The 21392-nt window shown below is 41.8% G+C and overlaps 1 protein-coding gene across 1 annotated transcript in view; it reads left to right on the plus strand.

The window, feature by feature from the left end:
• The window catches only part of ATP13A3 (ATPase 13A3), a 2707264-nt gene that overhangs the window by 2187769 nt on the left and 498103 nt on the right, over nt 1-21392 (plus strand). The window contains exons 29-30 of the mRNA XM_044070296.1: nt 4975-5152; nt 17378-17562. Of these exons, the coding sequence (XP_043926231.1) occupies nt 4975-5152; nt 17378-17562 (363 nt within the window). The remainder of the gene's footprint in view (nt 1-4974; nt 5153-17377; nt 17563-21392) is intronic.

Genomic DNA, 21392 nt, shown 5'->3' on the forward strand with positions numbered 1-21392 from the left:
GGAGTGAGTAGCACTAGATAGCCTATCTACCACAAGATCCAGGTACGGATTCTTAGTTTTAGCACTTGAATTTGCTTATTCATGCTCAGCACTTGTTCAGAACTTGCTGTTAGCACTAAATAAGCTACAAATTTCTACAGCACTCAGCCTTCCTCTTTACCTAGAGGAAAACAGTTTTTATGCTTACTTTCTTCACTTCCTTAGACAAAAACAGCTCTTATACTCACTTTCCTTACTTGTCTAGAGGAAAGTATTTTTTTATTCAGGCATGTCCAAGGGTCAGCTCCCAGTGTTCCCTCCTGTCTATCTGGTGAATCTGGGCATCTTGGGGCAATATAGCAATTGCCTCATATACACAGACAACCCTCTCCTCCTACCACCCAACACCACAACCTGTAAGAGATGCACTTATTTAGCCAAACTGGAGGTAAAGCTCTCTCCAACCAAGACTGAACGTAACAGTCAAGAGGAGAAGGTAAACACTTGCACCACACCACACTCATCCCATAGTCCCACTAAACCTACACCACCAGAATCTACACATAGAAACACAAAAACATTTGTGGAGGCTCTCAGTAATAATCTGCTCAAGCAACAGAGATGTCCAAAGCAGAAACGCAAGCAACCTCCATCCCCCAACACAACCCAAATGACACATAGCCCACAGACTCAGTTGCCACTCAACCACAGCCCATAAGGCAAAATAAATTACCCAACACACTAGTCATAGGTGACTCTGTAGTCAGGCACACAGATGTCCTACTCACCAGCCTAAACAAGGAGAAGGTTACTGTCAGCTGCCTGTTGGGTGCCAGGATCCGCCACATAACCCACACACTCAGGTCACTCCACAACAAGTACAAATATGACTCTGTCATTGTCCATGTTGGTGTGAATGACCTGAGACGTACCTCCCTGGACTACATGAAAAGAGACATGGAAGAACTCTCCGATCTTGTAGCCCAGGCAGGAATGACCCTAGCCCTGAGTAACATCCTGCCATCACCCAGAATGATACCGCAGTACAAGGACAAAATGACTTGACTTCAACAATTATCTAAGCTTCTGGTGTCACTCTAAGGGGATCCAGTATCTGTCTGCCTGGGACCACATGGTCGACAGACCGTAATGCTTTGCCAGAGATGGCCTGCACCTGTCACCCCTGGGATTCCGGATACTGGCTAAGGCTCCTGCTGCCCCTATAATGCCTTTTTTAGGCAAGGTTCAAATGACAAATTCACCACCATAACAGGAACAGACAAGCAAAAACTGAGGGTAATGCTACTCAGTGCTAGAAGTCTAAATCTCAAAATGTACTCCCTCGATGCACTCCTTAAAATGGAGAACATCAATATCTGTGCAGTGACTGAGAGCTCCAGAGAGCACCCCTGCATTACCAGGCTATAACTCATACCGCACTTTTTGGCCACCTAACCTGGACTGGAACACCAAAGGTGGAGGTGTGTCCATATTCATTAAAGATATCCACACCTCAGGGCTAGTTGCTCAGCATAATGCATCCGAGGTTATCCAAGTGCAACTAACTCTGGGCAAAACTGCAATCCAAATTGTAGCTTGCTACAGATCCCCCACCATGTCCCAGGATTCCCACTCCTCTTTTCTTGATATACTGGAAAATATTAGGGTTCAACCAAACACCTTAATAATGGGCGATTTCAACTACCCCACCATTAACTGGGAAAACTACTCATGTACCAACTCCTTCACTCAATGCTTTCTGGAATTCATAAATTCCAGTGCCCTGGAATAACTTATCCACACCCCCACCAGGGACAACAATATACTAGACCTAGTCATTACCAGCGTGAGTGACACCAGACCTAAAGTCAACTCCTCGTTGGTCAGATCCGACCATAAGGTAATCACCCTAGATGTCCCACCCCCCCCATTAAAGAAATCATGGTAAAAAATTTCTCCAAAGCCAACTTCATGCTTCTTAAGATAGAAGTGGCGAACTTCATGACACTCATGCAGATGGACAATACAGTTAGGACTGCTGAATCCTATACAGATGCACTCTATAAGCACTTACACAAGTGCATGGATCATGCTATCCCAAACAGAACCAAGATGCTATCCTCCAAAAAAAGGAAGCCAATCTGGTGGTCCCCTGCCATAAACAAACTCTACAACAGAAGGAAGAAACTGTTGCAAAAGAGAGTAAAATCCCATGAGTGGAGGAGTTCCCTGGTCAGCCTCAGTAAGAAGCTGAGATCCCTTATAGGATCCTCCAAAGCTAGCTACGAAAACAAAATCGCCACTGATTCTAGGGACAACCACAAAGCATTCTATAGGTAGGTCAAGAATCTCAATGGCAACACCCAGATCTTCTCCGAGTTACAGCACAGTGGCATGAAAGTTACAGGACCAACTGATATTGCCAACGTCCTGGAAGATGGGTTCAGTGCTAACTTTATCCCCCTCTCACCCCCTAAGAGGCCCATAACTATACAGAAAGAATGCAGAGTCCCTGTAATCACAACCACACAGGTAAAAGCTGCACTCTCTAAAGCCAAAAACACAGCATCCATGGGACCGGACAACATCCCAGGATGTGTTTTACACGAACTTCAGAACGAACTGGCTCCCCACCTAAGCACCATGCTCAATCATAGTCTCACATCAGGCTTTGTACCCACTGAATGCCGCACAACAACAGTTATCCCACTCCACAAAGGGGGAGCCACCACTGATCCCGTGAACTATCGCCTTATTAGCCTGATGAGCCTGGTCTGTAAGGCCATGGAACGTATCATCATGGAACTCATAAACAAATACATTGATAACCTCCAAACTCTGGACCCCACCCAGTTTGGGTTTGTGAAAGGCAGATCATGCCTCCTGAACCTGATTGACTTTTTTGAGGCAGTCACCAAAGCTGTAGATGAGGGTAAGGTGGTTCACACAGCCTATGTTGACCTCGCCAAGGCTTTCAGCACCATCCCCCATTCTTGAATTATAGCTAAACTCACTAAACTAGGTATAAATCCCTACGTCACAAGATGGGTTGCCATTTGGCTCACTGACATAACCGACACTGTAAAAGTTGCAGACTCCAAATCTGACTTAAAATCAGTGACATGTGGAGTACCACAATGTTCAGTCCTGGAACCTCTCCTGTTTAGTAACTACTTCTCTGACGTACAGGCTAACACAGAAGGCCTTTGGCTAATGAAGTTCACAGATGACTGCAAACTAGGAGCCATAGTAGAGTCCCCAAATGATGTGGACATCCTACAGAAGGGCCTCACTGAGACAGATGCCTGGTGTCAGAGCCATGGCCTTAAGCGCAATGCCAAAAAGTGCATTGTCATCCCCTTTGGTAAAAATTCTGTACCCATGAAATACCACATAGGTGGCAGTCTACTTAACGCCGAATGTGTGATAAGAGACCTGGGGACCCAGGTGGACAGTAATCTCTCCTTTTGCTAATCACATCACCACAGTAGTCAGGAAATCTTCTACATGGCACACCTCATCTCAAAAGGGTTCTCATCTAGGAAAAAAGAGGTCATTGTTCCCCTCTACTTGACACTCATTAAACCCATTATAGAGTACAATGCCCCTTTTGGAATGTACCTCACAAGACATCTGCAGCATCTGGAAAGGCCACAGAAGTACCTCAGAAAGAGGATTACTGGCCTCAAACAGATGCCCTACACTGACCGTCTCAAAAATCTCCAGCTTTACTCTGTAGCATATCACCTGCTCCAAGGTGATCTCTGCCTAACATATAAAGCTATGTTAATCCCAGATCTGTTGGACATGCTACACCTTAAGAAATCCCAATCCCTCCAATCTACACGCTCTAGGGACCTAAACCTTGTCACTACAATAAACAGGACATGTTGGAGGGATAGATCCCTGTCCCAGAGACTTCCCATACTCTGGAACAAGCTACCCATCTATGTTAAGCAAAGTTCCTCATTAGCACTCTTCAAGAAAAATCTTTAAGTGGATGGGAAATAGGAAATACACCCCGGGGATCACTTCTGTGGCTCTGCTCGACAGGGACACAGGAAAATAACTTTCTTGGGTAGCCTAAGCCAGGGAACCTTGTTGGCTAGGCTTACCTAGGCCCTTGGGCCAATAGCCTAGTACCTACCTATGAGCCTATGATATTTGCAGTTTTAAGTTGCACATGTTGAGAGATATTCAGTGTTATTTATATTGCTAATTATGCAATTAATCATGTGTTTTTGTATTTCTATAAATATCTAAATAAACATGCACTCACAAGAATTTCTTACTGTCATGTGGAAGCCTGTGTCTGGCTAACCAAAGTGTTCTAACAATATATGTCTGTGTTGTACATTTTCCAAGATATGAGTGTTTGTGAAAGTTTTTAAAAAATATAATTCTGGGTTTGTGTGAATTAATATATGTATGGAAGACTATTAATGCATGAACTATTATCACCGCAAAAAACACTTCTTACTAATAACATTGCTGTTTGTACTTTTGTAATAGCTTTTATTCATAAAATATTTACATTTGTTGATCTTATGCTTTTGAAGTTGATTTCTCACAAAATGCTGTGGAATGCAAGGGTGTGTAGAGGCAGCTTGAGGTGTGATATTCCACACCATGTAGGTATTAATGAGTTACTTAGTGTTAACCTGCTTGCTTGAAAGGACTATTCCACTCTCATAAATATTGGCACACTGTTTTGACTCATCCAAAGAGCAGCAACATTTCCCATTGCAGTGTTTGATGTTTATATTATCCATGTTAATAGTGGGATATTTTGGAAGATCAACAGTTTTTCTTAACATGCTGGTTTTATTTTTACGTATTGTCAGTTTCAAAAACTAACAGGATTGTGTCATTTGGTATGCAATATGTCATCTATTTACTGTTTAGCAGCTAGACAAATTATACCAATGGAATATTTTAAGCACCTTTATAAGGTCATCTCCTTTGAACATTAATGCAAGTGTTTTATATCCACAGTGAGCTTAAATCCTGCCTGGAAGGAACTTGTTTCACAGAAGCCCCCTTCTGGATTAATATCTGGCCCACTGATGTTTTCTGTTCTCTCCCAAATTCTTATATGTATTGCATTTCAAGCATTGGCATTCATTTGGGTTAAACAGCAGCTCTGGTACGAAGTATGGACCCCAGATTCTGAGTAAGTTTTATTTAAATTATTTTGGTTGAGTTCATTTTTGCTAATGAATTATGTGCTAAACAATCTGCTTGACACATCAGCTCAAATAAATTGTATGTTAAAAGGGTTATAGCTATTGGCCTGGATATGAAAGTAAAAGAAAAGTTAAATGAGTATGGCTTTTCATATAATTTATTGTAAATTCTTATGTTTGTCTTATTATTATAATAAAGAGCACTTCAGATTTGATTGTCATTACCTTACTAGTATTTTAGGCTATCTGCACTGGATAACTGTTGGGATTTCCTCTTCTGATATTCCCAACTTGGCATGTGAGATATATCTGAATCTGTTCATCTCCTTCATTGAGAGAACATGCCTTTGGCTTCTTTTGACATCATGCCTGTCTAGGAGGATTCTCACGCCCTGTGCTTCTCCGTTCTTTTCTACTGCTCACACCCTTTTGACTTCAAACCTAATGTGTTATTTTCTTGAAAACTTTCTATTTTGACTGCTTGCATCATATAAGCTTCAAAAATGTTCCTTTGATCAACTGATCTCAAGTCAGGATGCACATTAGCATTTATTAAACCATCTCATGGAGGAGTATGGCATGAGGTTCTGCCATTAAGTGCCAGTCTATTGTTGCAGCCGTTCTTAGGAAATTATGATGAAAGACTGAGGTCTTTGTCATAGCCTAGAATGTGGCAGCTGTGAAAAGTGTCTAGTGTAGGCCTTGTTAGTTAGAGTCTGAGATCCCAGGTCATTGTTGGGAGTCTACTTCTAAATTTTGAAGTTTCAGAACTTCGAATTTGTTATGTTCGAGACCATAAGATCGAAGTTTTGACACTTTGACCTGTTTAAATGGAGATTGCTGTACAGCGCAGAACAGTATATTTACCATTTCTTTACTGTAGTGTGATATTGGAATTGTTATATTTAATTAGTAGGGGATGTGGGAGGTGCAGGGTGGCTTGCCCCCTGCAAAAATGTAAAAAAAAATATTTTTTTTTATTTTTTTTTTAATTTACATTTCAACGTTTCAAAACTTTGATCTTATGGTCTTGTAATGTAATTCTCTGTTAATATGACTGTACTGGCACTGTGGCAAGTGCAGCAAGCTCAGGAATGTGCCTTGGGTACTATCAGATGATATATATAGGCTGTTGTCTTTAAAGATGGGTTTTGATGGCCATTCTGGGTGCCTCTTTTTCAAGTAAGGTCATCTTTGGCAGGATTTTCAGGACATGATTAAAGACCTTCAGGAAAAAGACAAAAAAAAGCACAGACCGCAGTGGAGAGTGTCTGATGCTTCCCTATTACCTTCCTTTTTTGGGTCCACCCATTTTATCAACAAGAAAGAGCCTGTTTATAGCATGAGAAAGGTCCCAGGTGTCAGGCAGTGTCATGTTCCAAAGGATAACCTCACTGGCTCAGCAGTCACTGTCCTGAATAGTGTGCGTGACTTTTTTTGAAAGACAATTTCTCTGAATTTACCCCAGCTTGATGAGCCATCAGCAAAAGCTGAAAGCAATAGGCATAGTCTCAGATTATGCTGTCTTAAGCTCTTATGTTCCTTATCCGGAAAGCAGTTCACTTAGGGGCCATTTTTTCTTCCCAGCAGTTGTAACAGGTCCAGACTTTAACCTGCAAGTGAGCCATATGACATCTTACTCCTTGTAGGAAAAAATAAGGTTTTCTACTTCTCATCTTTTCCCTGTTCATTTTCATCCCCTTCTTGACCTCTGCAACTTTTACACAAGTATTCATTTACTAATGGAGGATGTCTGCGAGGTCATGCCCTGTTGAAGTAGGACCCCTGACTGGTTGTTGCTGAATAGGATTCTTGCCCTTTTGTTTTGACCATGTCAGGCTGACAGGAGATTCTTTCATTTCACTTTACTTTTATTGTGAAGATTGCCATTTGGTCTCTCCTCTTTCTAAAAGTGGTAGCACTTTCAATGGAAGCATTGTAATGTAAAGAACTTCTTGTGTTCCCTTACTTGGATGATTGTTTCCTGGTGGCTACACTGAGGGACTGCTGGATAGTGGCCCTTGCCTTGGCTGTCCCTTTGTTGCAGATCCTTAGGATCTTCATAAAGTGGAAGAAATATTCTGATGTTCCTCATACTGATTACAGCTCCAGTCATCTAAGCTATATGGATTATATCCTGCAAGGATGTTAACAGCCTGTCAGCTTCCAAAGCTTCAGGGCACATTCCACACACCCATACCATTAGTAAGGTTGAGCTGGGCTGACTGAAGGGTGCGTAGTCCTTCAGCTTTCCATGCTACCAAAGCTTGTGTTCATTTGCTGAGCAGATCAGTTCTCTTCAGTGGGAAAAACTTCCTTTAAAAAAATGTTTGTTTGATAACACTTTCCTTTTAAGGAAACCTATTTTAGAACTAGGAGTTTGTGTTTTAACAGACTGTTACAAGACTGTATTGTACCTTTAAACAGGCGCACTCTTTTTTTTCCCTGTCGGTTTAAAAGTTGCTTAAATTATTTAAAAACATTTTTCCTGTGGAGAAATTGTGCATTTTACTTTTTGGGGGCTGGCAAAGTGAGTGCTTGTTGCTGTGCTTTCCTGTAAAAAAAAGTAACTTTTAAAGACTTTACATTTTACTGGCTTTTGCCGCTTGTTTTCCACAGGATAGAGGCACCATTTTCAGCTTGATCATGAAACACACTGTTGGTCCCTCAGTCGGCCGATCCTCTCGTCGCAAAAAGAAAAAGTTAAGCAAGCAGCCATTGCCACCACAGCAGGCTAACAATTTGCTTCAGCCACAGATGGGTGACTCTATTGTGGCCATTAGTTCCATCTCAAATCACTCATCATTTACTCCCTCTCTCTCTCGCTCTGGTGTAGCACCTACAGTCACTATGGACCTAGGGTTAGCCTTGTCCTCTGCAGCTGTAGTGGACCCTTCAGTGGGCAAGGGAGCGCCACTCTTTGTCATTCCTGGGAGAGGGAGAAGGGAAGGCTTTGCCTGTTTAGTTGGAATGTTGTACCCATCTCTGGGGACGTTCCTGCTGTTGCCTTTAATAACAGTGCAGGGCCAATTTTTCCTGTCACAAATAAACAGAAAACTAAACATGTATCTTCTTTAAATTTCTTTAGATAGGTGTAATTTACAGGGTCTGGCTCACAATTTAATTCAGGCTGCTGATCCTTCTTATAAAATATTTTTGGCAAAAGAAAGAGAGAATACCTCGTTTCCTGATGAGGTTTATGATTATGAATCTGGACAGGAAGAAGGGATAGATACAGGGCTTTCTCTTCAAATTTCTGATTCAGACTCAGAGGAAAGCTCAGTTTCTTATTCCCCCTGTGGGGGCTTCTTTTTCTCTGACACTATTTACAGAATATCCCAGTGTTTTCAGTGGGAAAACTCCAAGGTTTGTCAGTCCCGCAGAAATACTATGAGCTGTTATAGAATGAATTTCCAGAATCTTCACTTATTCCTCCAGTTCTGTCAGCTTTGGAGGATGTGTTACTGTCTGCAATTTTCCTGATAGCACACTGCCCTAAAAAGGCAGATGGGATATATAAGCTTCCTTCCTCAGTCTTTTAAGTCTTTGTGCACTCTTCCCAAACCTGATCTATTAGCTTGAGTTGATCTTACCTCTGCTAAACATTTAGTTAATTCCAATCCTACTCTTTATGATAAGAATGGAAAGATTATTGATAAGAAGTGGATGCTTCTGCAACTTTGATTTTCAGAATTTTGAATAGGCAGGCTCGTATGTTAAGGTTTATTCCGACTGATTGTGAAAGCATGAGGAATGTTTTGTCTGCAGTTTCTTCTCGTGAGGAAAATGTGCTTTAAATAATTTAGTTTCTTCTATAGTATGTCACTACTCATTGTTTACAGTTTCTGTATGACTCTGTTGATGTACTGTGTTGAGGAAGTTTTGCATGGCTGCATCCTCAGCACTTCCCAGATGATGATAAAAATGGATAGATTTAGTTTTTGGCATCTGTGTTGTAGTGGTAATCAAAAAGTGTGAGGAGAGTGGTAAGCTGATAGAGGAAATCTCTTAAGATTTTTTTCAACTCTCCTTTTCTATATTTTCTAAGGCCCTTCGCCTAATTTTGGGAAAAAAATAAACAGACGTTTAAAAAGTAATGGAAAGGGGTTCCACAAATAATTCAGGCGCCACCCCCCCCCACACACACACACACACAAAACCAAGGACAGTCCGACAAGTCAGAATGACTGTTTAAGGGACCTTGAAAGGCAGTCCTTTTTCTCATGCAGAAAGTCTGAATCTCCACTTTTTTCTTTGGCAAGCAATATTTTTAGACAAATGGGTTCTAGAGATTTTGGTTACAGATGGCAGTGGGAGGGAATTCCTCCTTTACGGGAGTAATCCCTTAACAACCTGATCAGACTCTTTTTTCCATCTGTCCTTCATCACATCCTGTCTCGGGGAGGGATAGAATCAATTCCTTCTTAGCGGGTGAGAAAAGTTTTTTATTCAAGGATGTTGGAGACCAGTTCTGGATCTTTCTTTCCTAAATCTATTTGTGATGGTGCCCACGTTCAAAATGCTGTCACTTCACAACCTGTTACCTCTTCTTTTTCTTTCAAGTTTCCTAGTAAGTCTAGATTTAAAAGATGCTCATCAACAAATCCCTATTCATCCAGACTTCTGGCATTTCTTAAGGTTCTGTGTAACTGGATCACATTATCATTTCTGTGCCTTACCCTTTGGTCTACCCACTGCACCTAGAGTGTTCACAAAAGGCTAAGTTCCAGTTATAATTTATTGCAGGGTATCCACACTTTTCCATATTTGGACTCGTACCTCTCAACCTCTTAGAGCAAAAAATCTGGACAAAGCTTAAAATGATGGGGGGGACAAATAGGGAAACATTTTAAATATTGCTCGTACAAACTTAGAAAGGTGATAGAATAATATGTTTTGCATTTGCATGAATTTTCTGAAGGATGTGAAGTCTTAAACTCAAATGTTTGTCATTATTTAATGACTTAAATCTGTTTGCCAGAAAGGTACAGATTTTAGAAGGAACACACCAAAAATATGAGGCAAAAATCTGTACAGTTGAGAGGTTATGTAGTTGGACTTGCTTATTTTTGCAGGGTTATTTTCAAAGTGACGGGATTCTCTCACTTTGGTATGAGAGCCCTTACACAAGCTGGGATTCCAATAGAATATTCAAAAATCATTTTGACTCCTTGACACAGGGTTGTGTTCCTGGAGTGTCAGCTAGACACCTCAGTTCAAAAAACTCTTCTTCCACAACAAAAATAGACCTATTTCTAAGGTTTTCCACTCAGACTTTGGTCACTGTTAGGGAATATGTCCGAAGTTTGGGTCTCAGAGCATTTATGATTTTAATGATGCCTCTAGCAACACTCTACATATGTTCATAGATAGTTACTGGGCTATTGACCCGAAGGTCTCTATGGGCCTAGCCGTGTACACAGTGTAATACTAGAGAAACCCAGTATAAAGGATCTTGCCTAAACTTGAGATGTTGGTTAGCAATGACTGCCTATATCTAGGAGGGTCGTAGGTTAAATCCCGGGCAGGAATTTACAGTTTACCATCCAGTCATCCAGGCTACGCTTAAACGGGGTCATAGAGGGGTTTTGTTTGATGTGAATTAGTAGTCTATCCAAGAGGAATGGCAACCTCTAAGAGATATATGTGTCTCTCCAGCAGGTCCTATTTATGTTGCAGGCCAGGTTAAGGTCCCTGGAATGTGTGACCCTTGTCCCATTTGACTTGGATACAATGGAAAAAGAAATCTCTTTAGTCCCAGCATCAACATCCTTTGTCCTTTCAAATCCCAGTGCTGACATTTGTCAAAAGGGAAATAATTTGGTGGAGACAGCAAGTATTCATAAATCTGGGTATCCCCTTCTTCCTTCCTGTTCCAAAGCAGTCAGTCACCAGAGATGCATTGGACTTAGCTTGGGGAGCAGTTTCAAAAGGGATAAAAGTGCAAGGTGTATGAGGCACCAAGGACAGAAGAAAACACATAAATATAAAAGAGCTGCTTACTCTGATCAAGGTGTTCAACTCTCTGAATCATCTTTGGTCCCCAGGACCTCTTCAGGTTGTTGCAGACAGTACCACAGTCGTGATACAGCAACATGCAAGGGGGAACCAGGTTGTACTCCCTTTGCAGACTAGCCATGTTAGCTTGGGATGTAGCTTCACAGTAGAAATCTCACTCTGCAGGCATCCTACTTTCTGGCAGAACAAAATTGTATGGCAGACAGTCTGAGCTGGACCAGGGCAGACCCTCACAAATGAAAACTAAATCAAGGGGTCTTCCAAGATTTGAGTAATCTGTGGGAAGTTTCTCAAGTAGATTTGTTTGCCTCTCTGAACAATCAGCTGGCAAGATTCTGCTGCAGGATTCCATGCAAGAAAGACCTGGGAGACAGATTTCTTTTCTCTCAACGGGAATGTTCCTGTATGCCTTTCTACCCTTTCCACTGATATCCAGAGTACTTATGAAGATTCAGAAGGAATCCACCATGATCATTTTGATGACTGCCTTCTGGCCCAGGCAGCAGTGGTTCTCTGTTCTTTTGGAAATGGCCAGGGACAATTACTATAAGCTTTCTCACAGTCTGGGTGTACTCACACCAGATGAAGGTGTTTGATACACCCCGACCCCAATCAACTGCCTGGATGATAGTGCTTTAATTCCCTTTCGGCACTGGTTTACTGAGGAAGTGCTGCAGGTACTAATGGAGGCAGGAAAGGCTGCTACTAGAAAATCATATATTGAGAAATGGAAATTTTTTAGTTTGTGCCAACAACATAACCAGCACCCATTTTGGGCTAGTTGTTCACTGGTTTTACAATATTTGTGTGAGCTACTATCCTATGGCCTTTCTTACTCCTCCTCCAATGTTCATTTATTGGCCATTTCAGAATGTCTGCCCATTGATCCTCCTGTTTCAGTGCATTCTCATGTTAAAATGTTTTTGAAAGGGGGCTTTGCATTACAAGCAACCAAGAAAATTGGTGCCCCACCTTGGGATCTTAATTTTGTGTTGATGAAGCTAACACTTTTTCCATTTGAACAAGTTAACCTGGCTGGCGTGAGGTTCTTAACATGGAAAACAGTTTTATTGATTGCTCTACCCCCTGCAAGAAGGGTATCTGAGTTGCAAGCTCTTACAGTGAGTCCACCCTACCTCATTTTCCACAAGGTCAGGGTTTCTGTGAGGGCTAATTATTTTCTTTATGGCTAAAATAATATCCAAGTTTACTTTAAGACAAACTATGCATCTCCCCGTTTTCTTTCCTGAAACTAACAATAGGGAGAAAGGATACTCCATACCTTGAATGTCCACTTACAACTCTGGTACTAACGTGACAGAACTAAATCTTTTCGATCTTTGAGTCAGTTGTTCATTTCTTGTGAAGGTAAGAAGAAGGGGCAACTTCTGTCAAAGCAGACTATTTCCAATTGGTTGTCTAAGGCTATTACCTTTTGTTATTCTCACCACAAAAAACTATTCCAGGCAGGGTCAAGGCCAACTCTACCAGGGCTTTGGCTTAATCTATGACTTTTTGGAAAGGTTTGGATGCTAGAGGTATTTCATTAGAAGCAACTTGGTCCTCTGCTCATAAAGAGCTATAAGTTTGATTCCTTCTCTAGGTCTAGATCTGCCTTTGCTTGGATCATTCTCCAGGGGCTACTGGACTGTTCTCTTTCCAATTCTCAAAATTTGTAAGCTATGGTAATGTACCCATACAGCTTAGGCTACTGCAGCAGTGATCAGTATGAAGAACGTAGTATAGTTTGTAAGTAAACTTACCATAACAGTAGCTGTTCTAATGATCATTGCTGCAGTAGCCCCTTCCTCCCTCCATCCTCCTTGTTTCTTGGTGTGTTGTTTTTGCCAGGGTGTGAACTTTTTTGTTCATAGCTTTGTCCTTTTAGGGCTCAGCCTCCCTCTCTATTGGCATGAAAGTTCTGAAGGGCTTGGCACCAAAACCTGTGTTTTAGTCAGCTCAGCTTAAGTTGACTTGCGGTTTGGGCACATGAAAAGCACCCTGAAGATTTGGAGGATACAGTCCATATAGCTTAGACTACTGCAGCAGTGATCATTCAAGTGTCTACTGTATGATAAGTGTACTTGCACATCTGTACTGTCCCAACCTTCATAAGGATAGAATTTGACACTTTTCAATGTTAGTGATTCCTGTTACAGAGAGAGAGCCCAGGAGGTCATAGCCTTAGTGATCTAGGTGAGGTTACAACCTAGAGTGCGAGGCTAGGCCTTCCTCACTGTTACATTTACTTACATGAGGATGACTAAATAGTATTGGGTGGTAACATGTCAGTAACTGGAATTATTATGTCCCTCAAGAACCTGCTTTCAATGTCAGAACCTTTTCACTAGGGTTTAGGTAAGTAGATTATTTCAACCAGTCACATTGTAAAGCTGTTCCTGCTGTTCCTTACTATAGCTGATCTTTGTACATGTCTTGATGATAGATGCAACCCTAGTTGGTTTGGCTGCTCATCTGTTCGGGAAGAGTGAGCCACTCAAGAAAAGTGTTAAAACACGTTGCTCTTTGCCTTTCAAAACTCTGTAAGGGGAGTTCAGCCCAGAGTTTTGTCTTGCTGTGACCAAAGAGGCCTGCCTTTGGTATAATGCATGAACAAATTGAACATCACATTTTCCTGTACCCTAGACAGAGAAAACTATGTGGGTCTGGCAGTGAGTCATAAGCCATGCCATCATTCTTAGAATTGTTTCCATTCCAAATGAGAGATGAATTTGCTGATGGTCTCCTTCAGTCATAGCTCCTTTCCTCTCCTGCAGCTGAGGTTAATGGAATTCTGTGTGAGAAGGATCTTCAACCTGTTTACCACTTTGCAGAAGATGAGTTGTTTTTCAGACAACTCACTTTCCTCCACCTTCAAGCCAGATGGCTTACTTTTTGTTCCTCCACTATGGAGAAGTCTCATAACATTCCAAGAAAAGGACCAAGAACTTTCACCAAATTGCCCTCCTCCGGAAGATAATGAACGGTCCACTTCTCTACCTTTTGAGAACCTTAAGTTTAGTTAAATTATAGAGATGGTGAGAAAGAAGAAAATGGCATTCACAAGAACTCTTCTATCTGCAGAAGAGAATTCAGAGTGGCTGTTCTTCTGACCCAAGCATCTTCCTGGGTGGTCCCTCCTTGGTTGGTATTATTGGCCGTACAGTCAGTGTTGCCTGGGATAATCCAGACAAAGTGGCCCCATGGCCAAGAAGGGATCTTTAGACCTCCACCCCACCCCACCCAGACTGAGCTGTCTGGGCAGAGACTCCTAGGTGGGTAATGTATACATTGCGGCCCTGATGAAAAGTTCTACTCCCTCAGTCTTGACAGCCTCATTATAAAGGGTCTAGGTTTCTGGATAGGCTGAGGAAGTGGGCCTTTGCATCCTTCACATTGTGTCACATGAAATTGTATTATCTTCTACAGAGGTTTTATTCTAGTGGGTCATTTTAGATGAAGTAATACGTACTGCTGAGGGTCTCACTGATGGGCCTTTCAACCAGAAGCTTATTAGTCAGGCTTCCACTTCTTACAAAGGTATAAGTAGCATTTAGCACTGCAGAAAGAGCTACAAGGACTGCAGAGTATGGCATAGCTGTGTGCTGGCAGTCCTGGCTGACCCTTACTGCTTTTGCTGAGGACGTTAAAGCCACATTTATAGATGCTCACTTTAGGGGACCCTTGCTGTTGAGACCCAAAATTGACCAGGAACTTCAGGGCGCAAAACAGAAAGAATCAAGCTGCAAAGGACCCGCAGGTATGGCTAGTGCAATGGCCCAAAAACATATTAAGCAAAAAAATAAGAGAGCCAGCACAACTCTGTGTGGAAAATAGTGTATTAAAAATACACATCAATTCATTTATTCACATAAGACTCCAGACCGGTTTCGGCTACACAGCCTTCTTCAGTGAACAAAAACAAACCACACCCCGCCAGCAGATGATGTATAAATACATACTTTGATTGGCCAATATTTTAAACAAACCTCATTTAATTAATTCATTTAGAAATATTCATTAAGGACAGGTGGAAAAGCCCTCCAAGCTTAGCAATCCGCTTTTTTTCTTTCAAATTTAATGTCAGGACAGGGTTGGTCTACATAAAATATTAAATTTGAAAGAAAAAAAGTGGATTGCTAAGCTAGGAGGGCTTTTCCACCTGTCCTTAATGAATATTTCTAAATTAATTAATTAAATGAGGTTTGTTTAAAATATTGGCCAATCAAAGTATGTATTTATACATCATCTGCTGGTGGGGTGTGTTGTTTGTTTTTGTTCACTGAAGAAGGCTGTGTAGCCGAAACCGGACAGGGTTGGTCTACATAAAATATTAAATTTGAAAGAAAAAAAGTGGATTGCTAAGCTAGGAGGGCTTTTCCACCTGTCCTTAATGAATATTTCTAAATTAATTAATTAAATGGTTTGTTTAAAATATTGGCCAATCAAAGTATGTATTTATACATCATCTGCTGGCGGGGTGTGGTGTTTGTTTTTGTTCACTGAAGAAGGCTGTGTAGCCAAAACCGGTCTGGAGTCTTATGTGAATAAATGAATTGATGTGTATTTTTTAATACACTATTTTCCGCACAGAGTTGTGCTGTCTCACAAAACAGAAAGGACAATCTCTTTCAGCCACATCAGTCACCTTTCATTCTTCAAATCATTCTTTTTCTAGAACTCAAAGAAGTCAGAGAAAGCATTTTTTGTGTCCCGTGGATCTCAAAACAGCAGGAAGCTGTCTCAAGTTAGTCCTGTAGATTGAAATATCTCTGGTCAGAGGGCCATAGATCTTAATATTCCCAAGGATACTGAGGCTTCTGTAATTGGGGATCTCACCAGTCTTGACTTCTGCTCTGTCCCCCTCTGAAGGTGGTCAGTGGGATGTTCAGCTTCTACCACCCTCAGTAGTCTCTAATATCTCAAGATGCTGGATAAGGGGGGGGGGGTTCTATATTCGGCCATCGAATAAAAATTCAGTCTAATGGCTAAACATCAAAACCTAAGCATTGAAAGTTCACTTATCAAACATTAATTTCAGTGAACGAATGAGATGGAGAAAATAGTTGTCCAACACTTTCCTGCCTCACACAACAAAGTATTTCAAACCCACCCAGGTGGGGTGCTTCACCCCCCCCCCCCCCCAACTATATATGCCAAATCTGAGACCACAGTACAGTGGGGGGAAAGGGCAGCCAGGGAAATGTTGGATAACTAGTTACTGTCCCCAGCTCACTCGTTTGCTGAAATGAACGTTTGATAAGTAAGCTTTCGATGCATATGGTTCGATGTTTAGCCGTTTGATTGAATTTTCATTTGAGGGCTGAACATAGACCTGGATAAGGGAGATCATCAAAAAAGATGCTTTATACCATTCAGATTTTCGTCATCAGATCACTGTTACAGTAGCATAAAGTTACATGTGATTTATCCTGCCAAGGATTGAACATCCGGACAGTACACTGAAGCCTTTGAGGTTCTTCTCATGCACTATATGTTCATTGGATCATGAGAGTGCTGGTATAAAAGGGATCACTCGGGTGCAAAAATTCATAACTTTCTTGATCCTACCACTTTCGGTTTCAGTAGTCAGCTCGTACTTAAAGTTTCTGGGCAGATAAATACCCCTCTGGGGGACATTCCTTGTCGTATTTTGATTAAAGGTTGTAGAGAATCAGAAACTTAAGGCCATGCTTGGTCCTCCTTGGCTGTTAACCCTTCTTCAGTAGACATCCCCCTTTAGATGAAGAAAAAGAAGTGAACTGATCGAGAGAATTTGGAAGGAACCTGGCCTTCCACCAGTCTTGGTTATCAGCCAGATTTCCCTATAAATGGAAAAGTAAATGATTTTTATATTGCTGTGCTCTCAAAGTCAGTCAAGTTGACATGCTCATTATGTGGGTGTGGGGCTGGGGGCTGACTTGGAGGGCACAGAGGCGGAATACAACCTCATAGATGGGTGTATGATAGGACTGAACGTACCAACCAAAGGTGTGTGTGTTGTCAGGAGTTGAAAAAATTCAGAAATCTGTTGAGTAATGTAAGTCCCAACAGTAGGTCTTCTTGCAGATCAGCTACTGTGTTGAATACATACTGTTATTTTCTCCTGTACTGAAGATAAGGCAACTTAGGAAGGAAGGTTGTAACTAAATGTCTTTAATGTTTTTTTTTTTTTGTTTTTGTTTTTTTTACAGTGCATGTAACAAGTCGGCAGCTGTCAACAGCAACTCTTCACACCTCGGGAATGTAACTCATGATGAGCACAACATTGTTAATTATGAAAACACAACTTTGTTCTTCATCTCCTGCTTTCAGTACCTTATAGTGGCAATTGTTTTTTCCAAAGGGAAGCCCTACAGACAGCCTTGCTATAAAAATTGTATGTAACTCCTTAAACTGTTTTCTTTACTGTAGTGCAGTTTGTCAAGTTATGTGATGCAGAATCTTGTATGCATTACAGTGTGTAATTTGAATGGAGCTGTGTAAATGCCGGGCAGCTGTACTGCCTTTTTATGTATACCCTTTTCTCATTAAATGCCTTTTTTTTGCTTGACTGGAATAGTTAATTGTAGTGTAATGGAGGTGCATGAGCTGCACCCCCTCCTCCATACACAGTTGCTGCCCGGGCTTGAAATTTTCAATTTTTGTTGTCATATTTAATTAAAGAAATCCATTGCAAGATTAGGACTTAATGACATTTATTGTAGTCATATAATGGTTATACCTGTAAACGTACAATTGGGTTATTTGTTTGTTACATACATTCATGAACCAGAAGTGCAGGGTTTGAGTCTCACAAGGGATAATTGGCTAGGCTTAAAATGGCTTGTAAGGACAGTTAGCCTAGTACTAATCAATGAACCTATGAACCTAAGAAAGCTGAACTCCTATCCAGTGCATCCATTTCCTCACTTAAGTACCCTGTCACTGCCCATATCCATTTCCTCAGTTAGTACCCTGTCACTGCCCATCTCTTTGTACCTTTACCCCTTTCTCTATCTATCCTACGTCCCATGGCTTACATTTAATTTTCTTTGTATCACAGTCAGGTTACCCATTTTATTTAGCTGTCAACCTGTGAATGAAAAAGCATCTCACCATAAATTGGATACTTCGATTAGAAGGTCACATCCTCATGAACTTTACCTCATCTCATTTTTTCCCACAAATACCCGTAATGCTTTTTCAACTCAAATCACTAGTCACCTTTCTTGTTCTCCATGGTGAATAGCTTCCTTATTTCTGCTCTTTTCTAAGACTCTTTACGTTTATTGTCTCGTGAACAGTCAGTTCATATACTCCTTTCCCATTCGCCTCTCTAAATTGGCAGAGTATAGTTCCATTTCTAAATAGTGATCACCGTTATGTTGAATTCCACGAAAAGTAACTGAGACCTGGTTCAAGGCTCAGGAGAGCACCCCTGCAATACCAGGCTACAACTCTTACCACACTTTTCGGCTACCAAACCAGGATCGAAACACTAAAGGTGGAGGAGTGTCCATATTCACCAAGGATATTCACACTACCAGGTTAGTTGCCCAACACAATGTGTCTGAAATTCTCTAGGTGCAACTAACACTAGGTAAGACTGCAGTCCAAATTGTAGCTTGCTACAGATCCCCCACCATGCCCCAAGATTCTCACTACACCTTTCTAAACATATTGGAAAATATTAATATACAGCCAAACACCCTAATACTGGGTGATTTTAACTACCCTGCCATTAACTAGGAAAACTAATCGTGCACCAACACCTTTGCCCAACGGTTCTTGGAATTCATAAATTCCAATGCCCTGGATCAACTAATCCATAGTCCCACCAGGGGCTCCAATATCCTAGACCTGGTCATTACCAACATGGGATATTGATGCTCCACGGTCACCCCCTCGTTGGTCAGGTCAGACCATAAGCTAATCACCCTTAACATCCACATCCCACCCCCACCCCCCAGTAAGGAAACCTCCATAAAACACTTCTCCAAGGCCAACTTCATGCTACTCAAGTCAGAAGTTACAAACTTCATGACACCCAATGCAGACGGGAACTGAAAGTTCGACTGCTGAATCCTCCACTAAGGCACTGTACGAGCACATCCACTCATGCATGAATCTTGCCATCCCAAATAGAACCAAGATGCTCTCCTCCAAAAAAAGGAAGCCAATCTGGTGGTCCCCTGCCATAAACAAACTTTACAACAAAAGGAAAAAACTGTTGCAGAAAAGAGGAAAATCCCAGGATGCCAAAAACTCCCTTACCAGCCTCAGTAAGAAGCTGAGATCCCTCATAAAATCCTCCAAAGCTAGTTACGAAAATAAAATTGCCAAAGATTCCAAAGACAACCACAAGGCATTCTATAACTATGTCAATAATCTAAATGGCAATGCTCAGATCTGCTCTGAGCTACAACAGAATGGCATTAAATATACTGATCCCAAGGATATTGCCAATATCCTGGCAGATCGATTCAGTGCCAACTTCACCCCCCTCTCACCCCCTAAATGACCCATCTCAATACTGGAAGATTGCCAAATTCCGGTAATAACGGTCACACAGGTAAAAAAACCACTCTCCAAAGCTAAGTATACAGCATCCATGGGACCAGATGACATCCCGGGCTGTGTACTACATGATCTACAAAATGAACTGGCACCTCACCTAAGTGTCATGTTTAATCATACCCTCACCTCAGGCTTCGTGCCCACTGAGTGGCGCACAGCTACAGTTATCCCACTCCACAAGGGGGGATCCACCTTGGATCCTGGGAACTACTGCCCCATCAGTCTGACGAGCCTGATCTGCAAGGCCATGGAACTTATAAACAAAGACATTGGCAACCTAAAAATACTGGACCCCACCCAGTTTGGGTTTGTGAAGGGCCGATCTTGTCTCCTGAACCTTATTGACTTCTTCGAATCAGTCTCCAGAGCCGTGGACGAGGGTAAGGCAGCCCACACAGCCTATCTGGACCTCGCCAAGGCCTTTGACACCATCCCCCACTCTGGAATCATAGATAAACTTACTAAGCTGGGCATTAAGCCCTACGTCACTCGATGGGTTGCCAACTGGCTTACTGACAGAACCCACACTGTAAAAGTAGCTGACTCCAAATCCAGCTCCAGACAAGTGACAAGTGGAGTACCTCAGGGTTCAGTCCTGGGACCTCTCTTGTTTGGCATCTAATTCTCTGAAGTACAGGCCAACACTAAGGGACTCTGGCTAACAAAGTTCTCACATGACTGCAAACTGGGAGCCGTTATTGAATCCCCAAATGATGTGGATACTCTACAAAAAGGCCTTACAGAAACAGATGCTTGGTGCCAGAGCCATGGGCTCAAGCTCAATGCCAAGAAATGTATAGTTATCCTCTTTGAGAAAAAACATGTACCCGTGAATTATCACATAGGTGGCAGTACACTAAACACCGAAAGTGTGATAAGAGACTTAGGGACACAAGTGGACAGTGGTCTCACCTTCAATAATCACATCAGTCAGAAAATCCTTCTATGTGGCACACCTCATCACTAAGAGCTTTTCATCCAGAAAAAAGGAGGTCATTGTTCCACTGTATTCATCCCTCATTAGACCCATTGTAGAATGCAACGTCCCATTTGGTATGTACCTCTCAAGACATCTGCAATAACTGGAAAGGCTGCAGAAATACCTCACTAAAAGAATACATAGGCCTAAAGCAGATGCCCTATGCTGACCGCCTTAAAAAAACTCCAGCTGTACTCTGTCGCATATCATCTACTCCGAGGCTACCTCTGCTTAACATACAAGGCCATGTCAAACCCAGAGCTGTTGGACATGCTACACTCAAAGAAATCCCAATCCCTCAGAGCCACACGCTCCAGGGATCTAAATCTTGTCATCACAATAAACAAAACATGCTGGAGGGATAGGTTCCTGACCCAGAGATTCCCCAGACTCTGGAATAGACTGCCCATACATCTCAAGCAGAGCGCCTCTTTGGCCCTCTTCAAAAGGAACCTTGATGATTGTATGGGAGACAGGAAATTCACCCCGGGGATCACATCAGTCGCCCTGCTAGACAGGGGTCCAGGGAAGTAAGTAGTGTGGGAAGAAATAGCCAGGGAATTGTTATGGCTAGGCTTGTGTAGGCCCTAGGGCCGATAGCCTAGTACCAACCTATGAACCTGTAAATATGAAAAATAAATTTAAAGTGAAATTCAGACTGTGCATTCACA

The sequence above is a fragment of the Protopterus annectens genome, chromosome 4.part1 (assembly GCF_019279795.1).
Source record: "Protopterus annectens isolate FY-2018-M chromosome 4.part1, PAN1.0, whole genome shotgun sequence".
NCBI classification, from domain to species: domain Eukaryota; kingdom Metazoa; phylum Chordata; order Ceratodontiformes; family Protopteridae; genus Protopterus; species Protopterus annectens.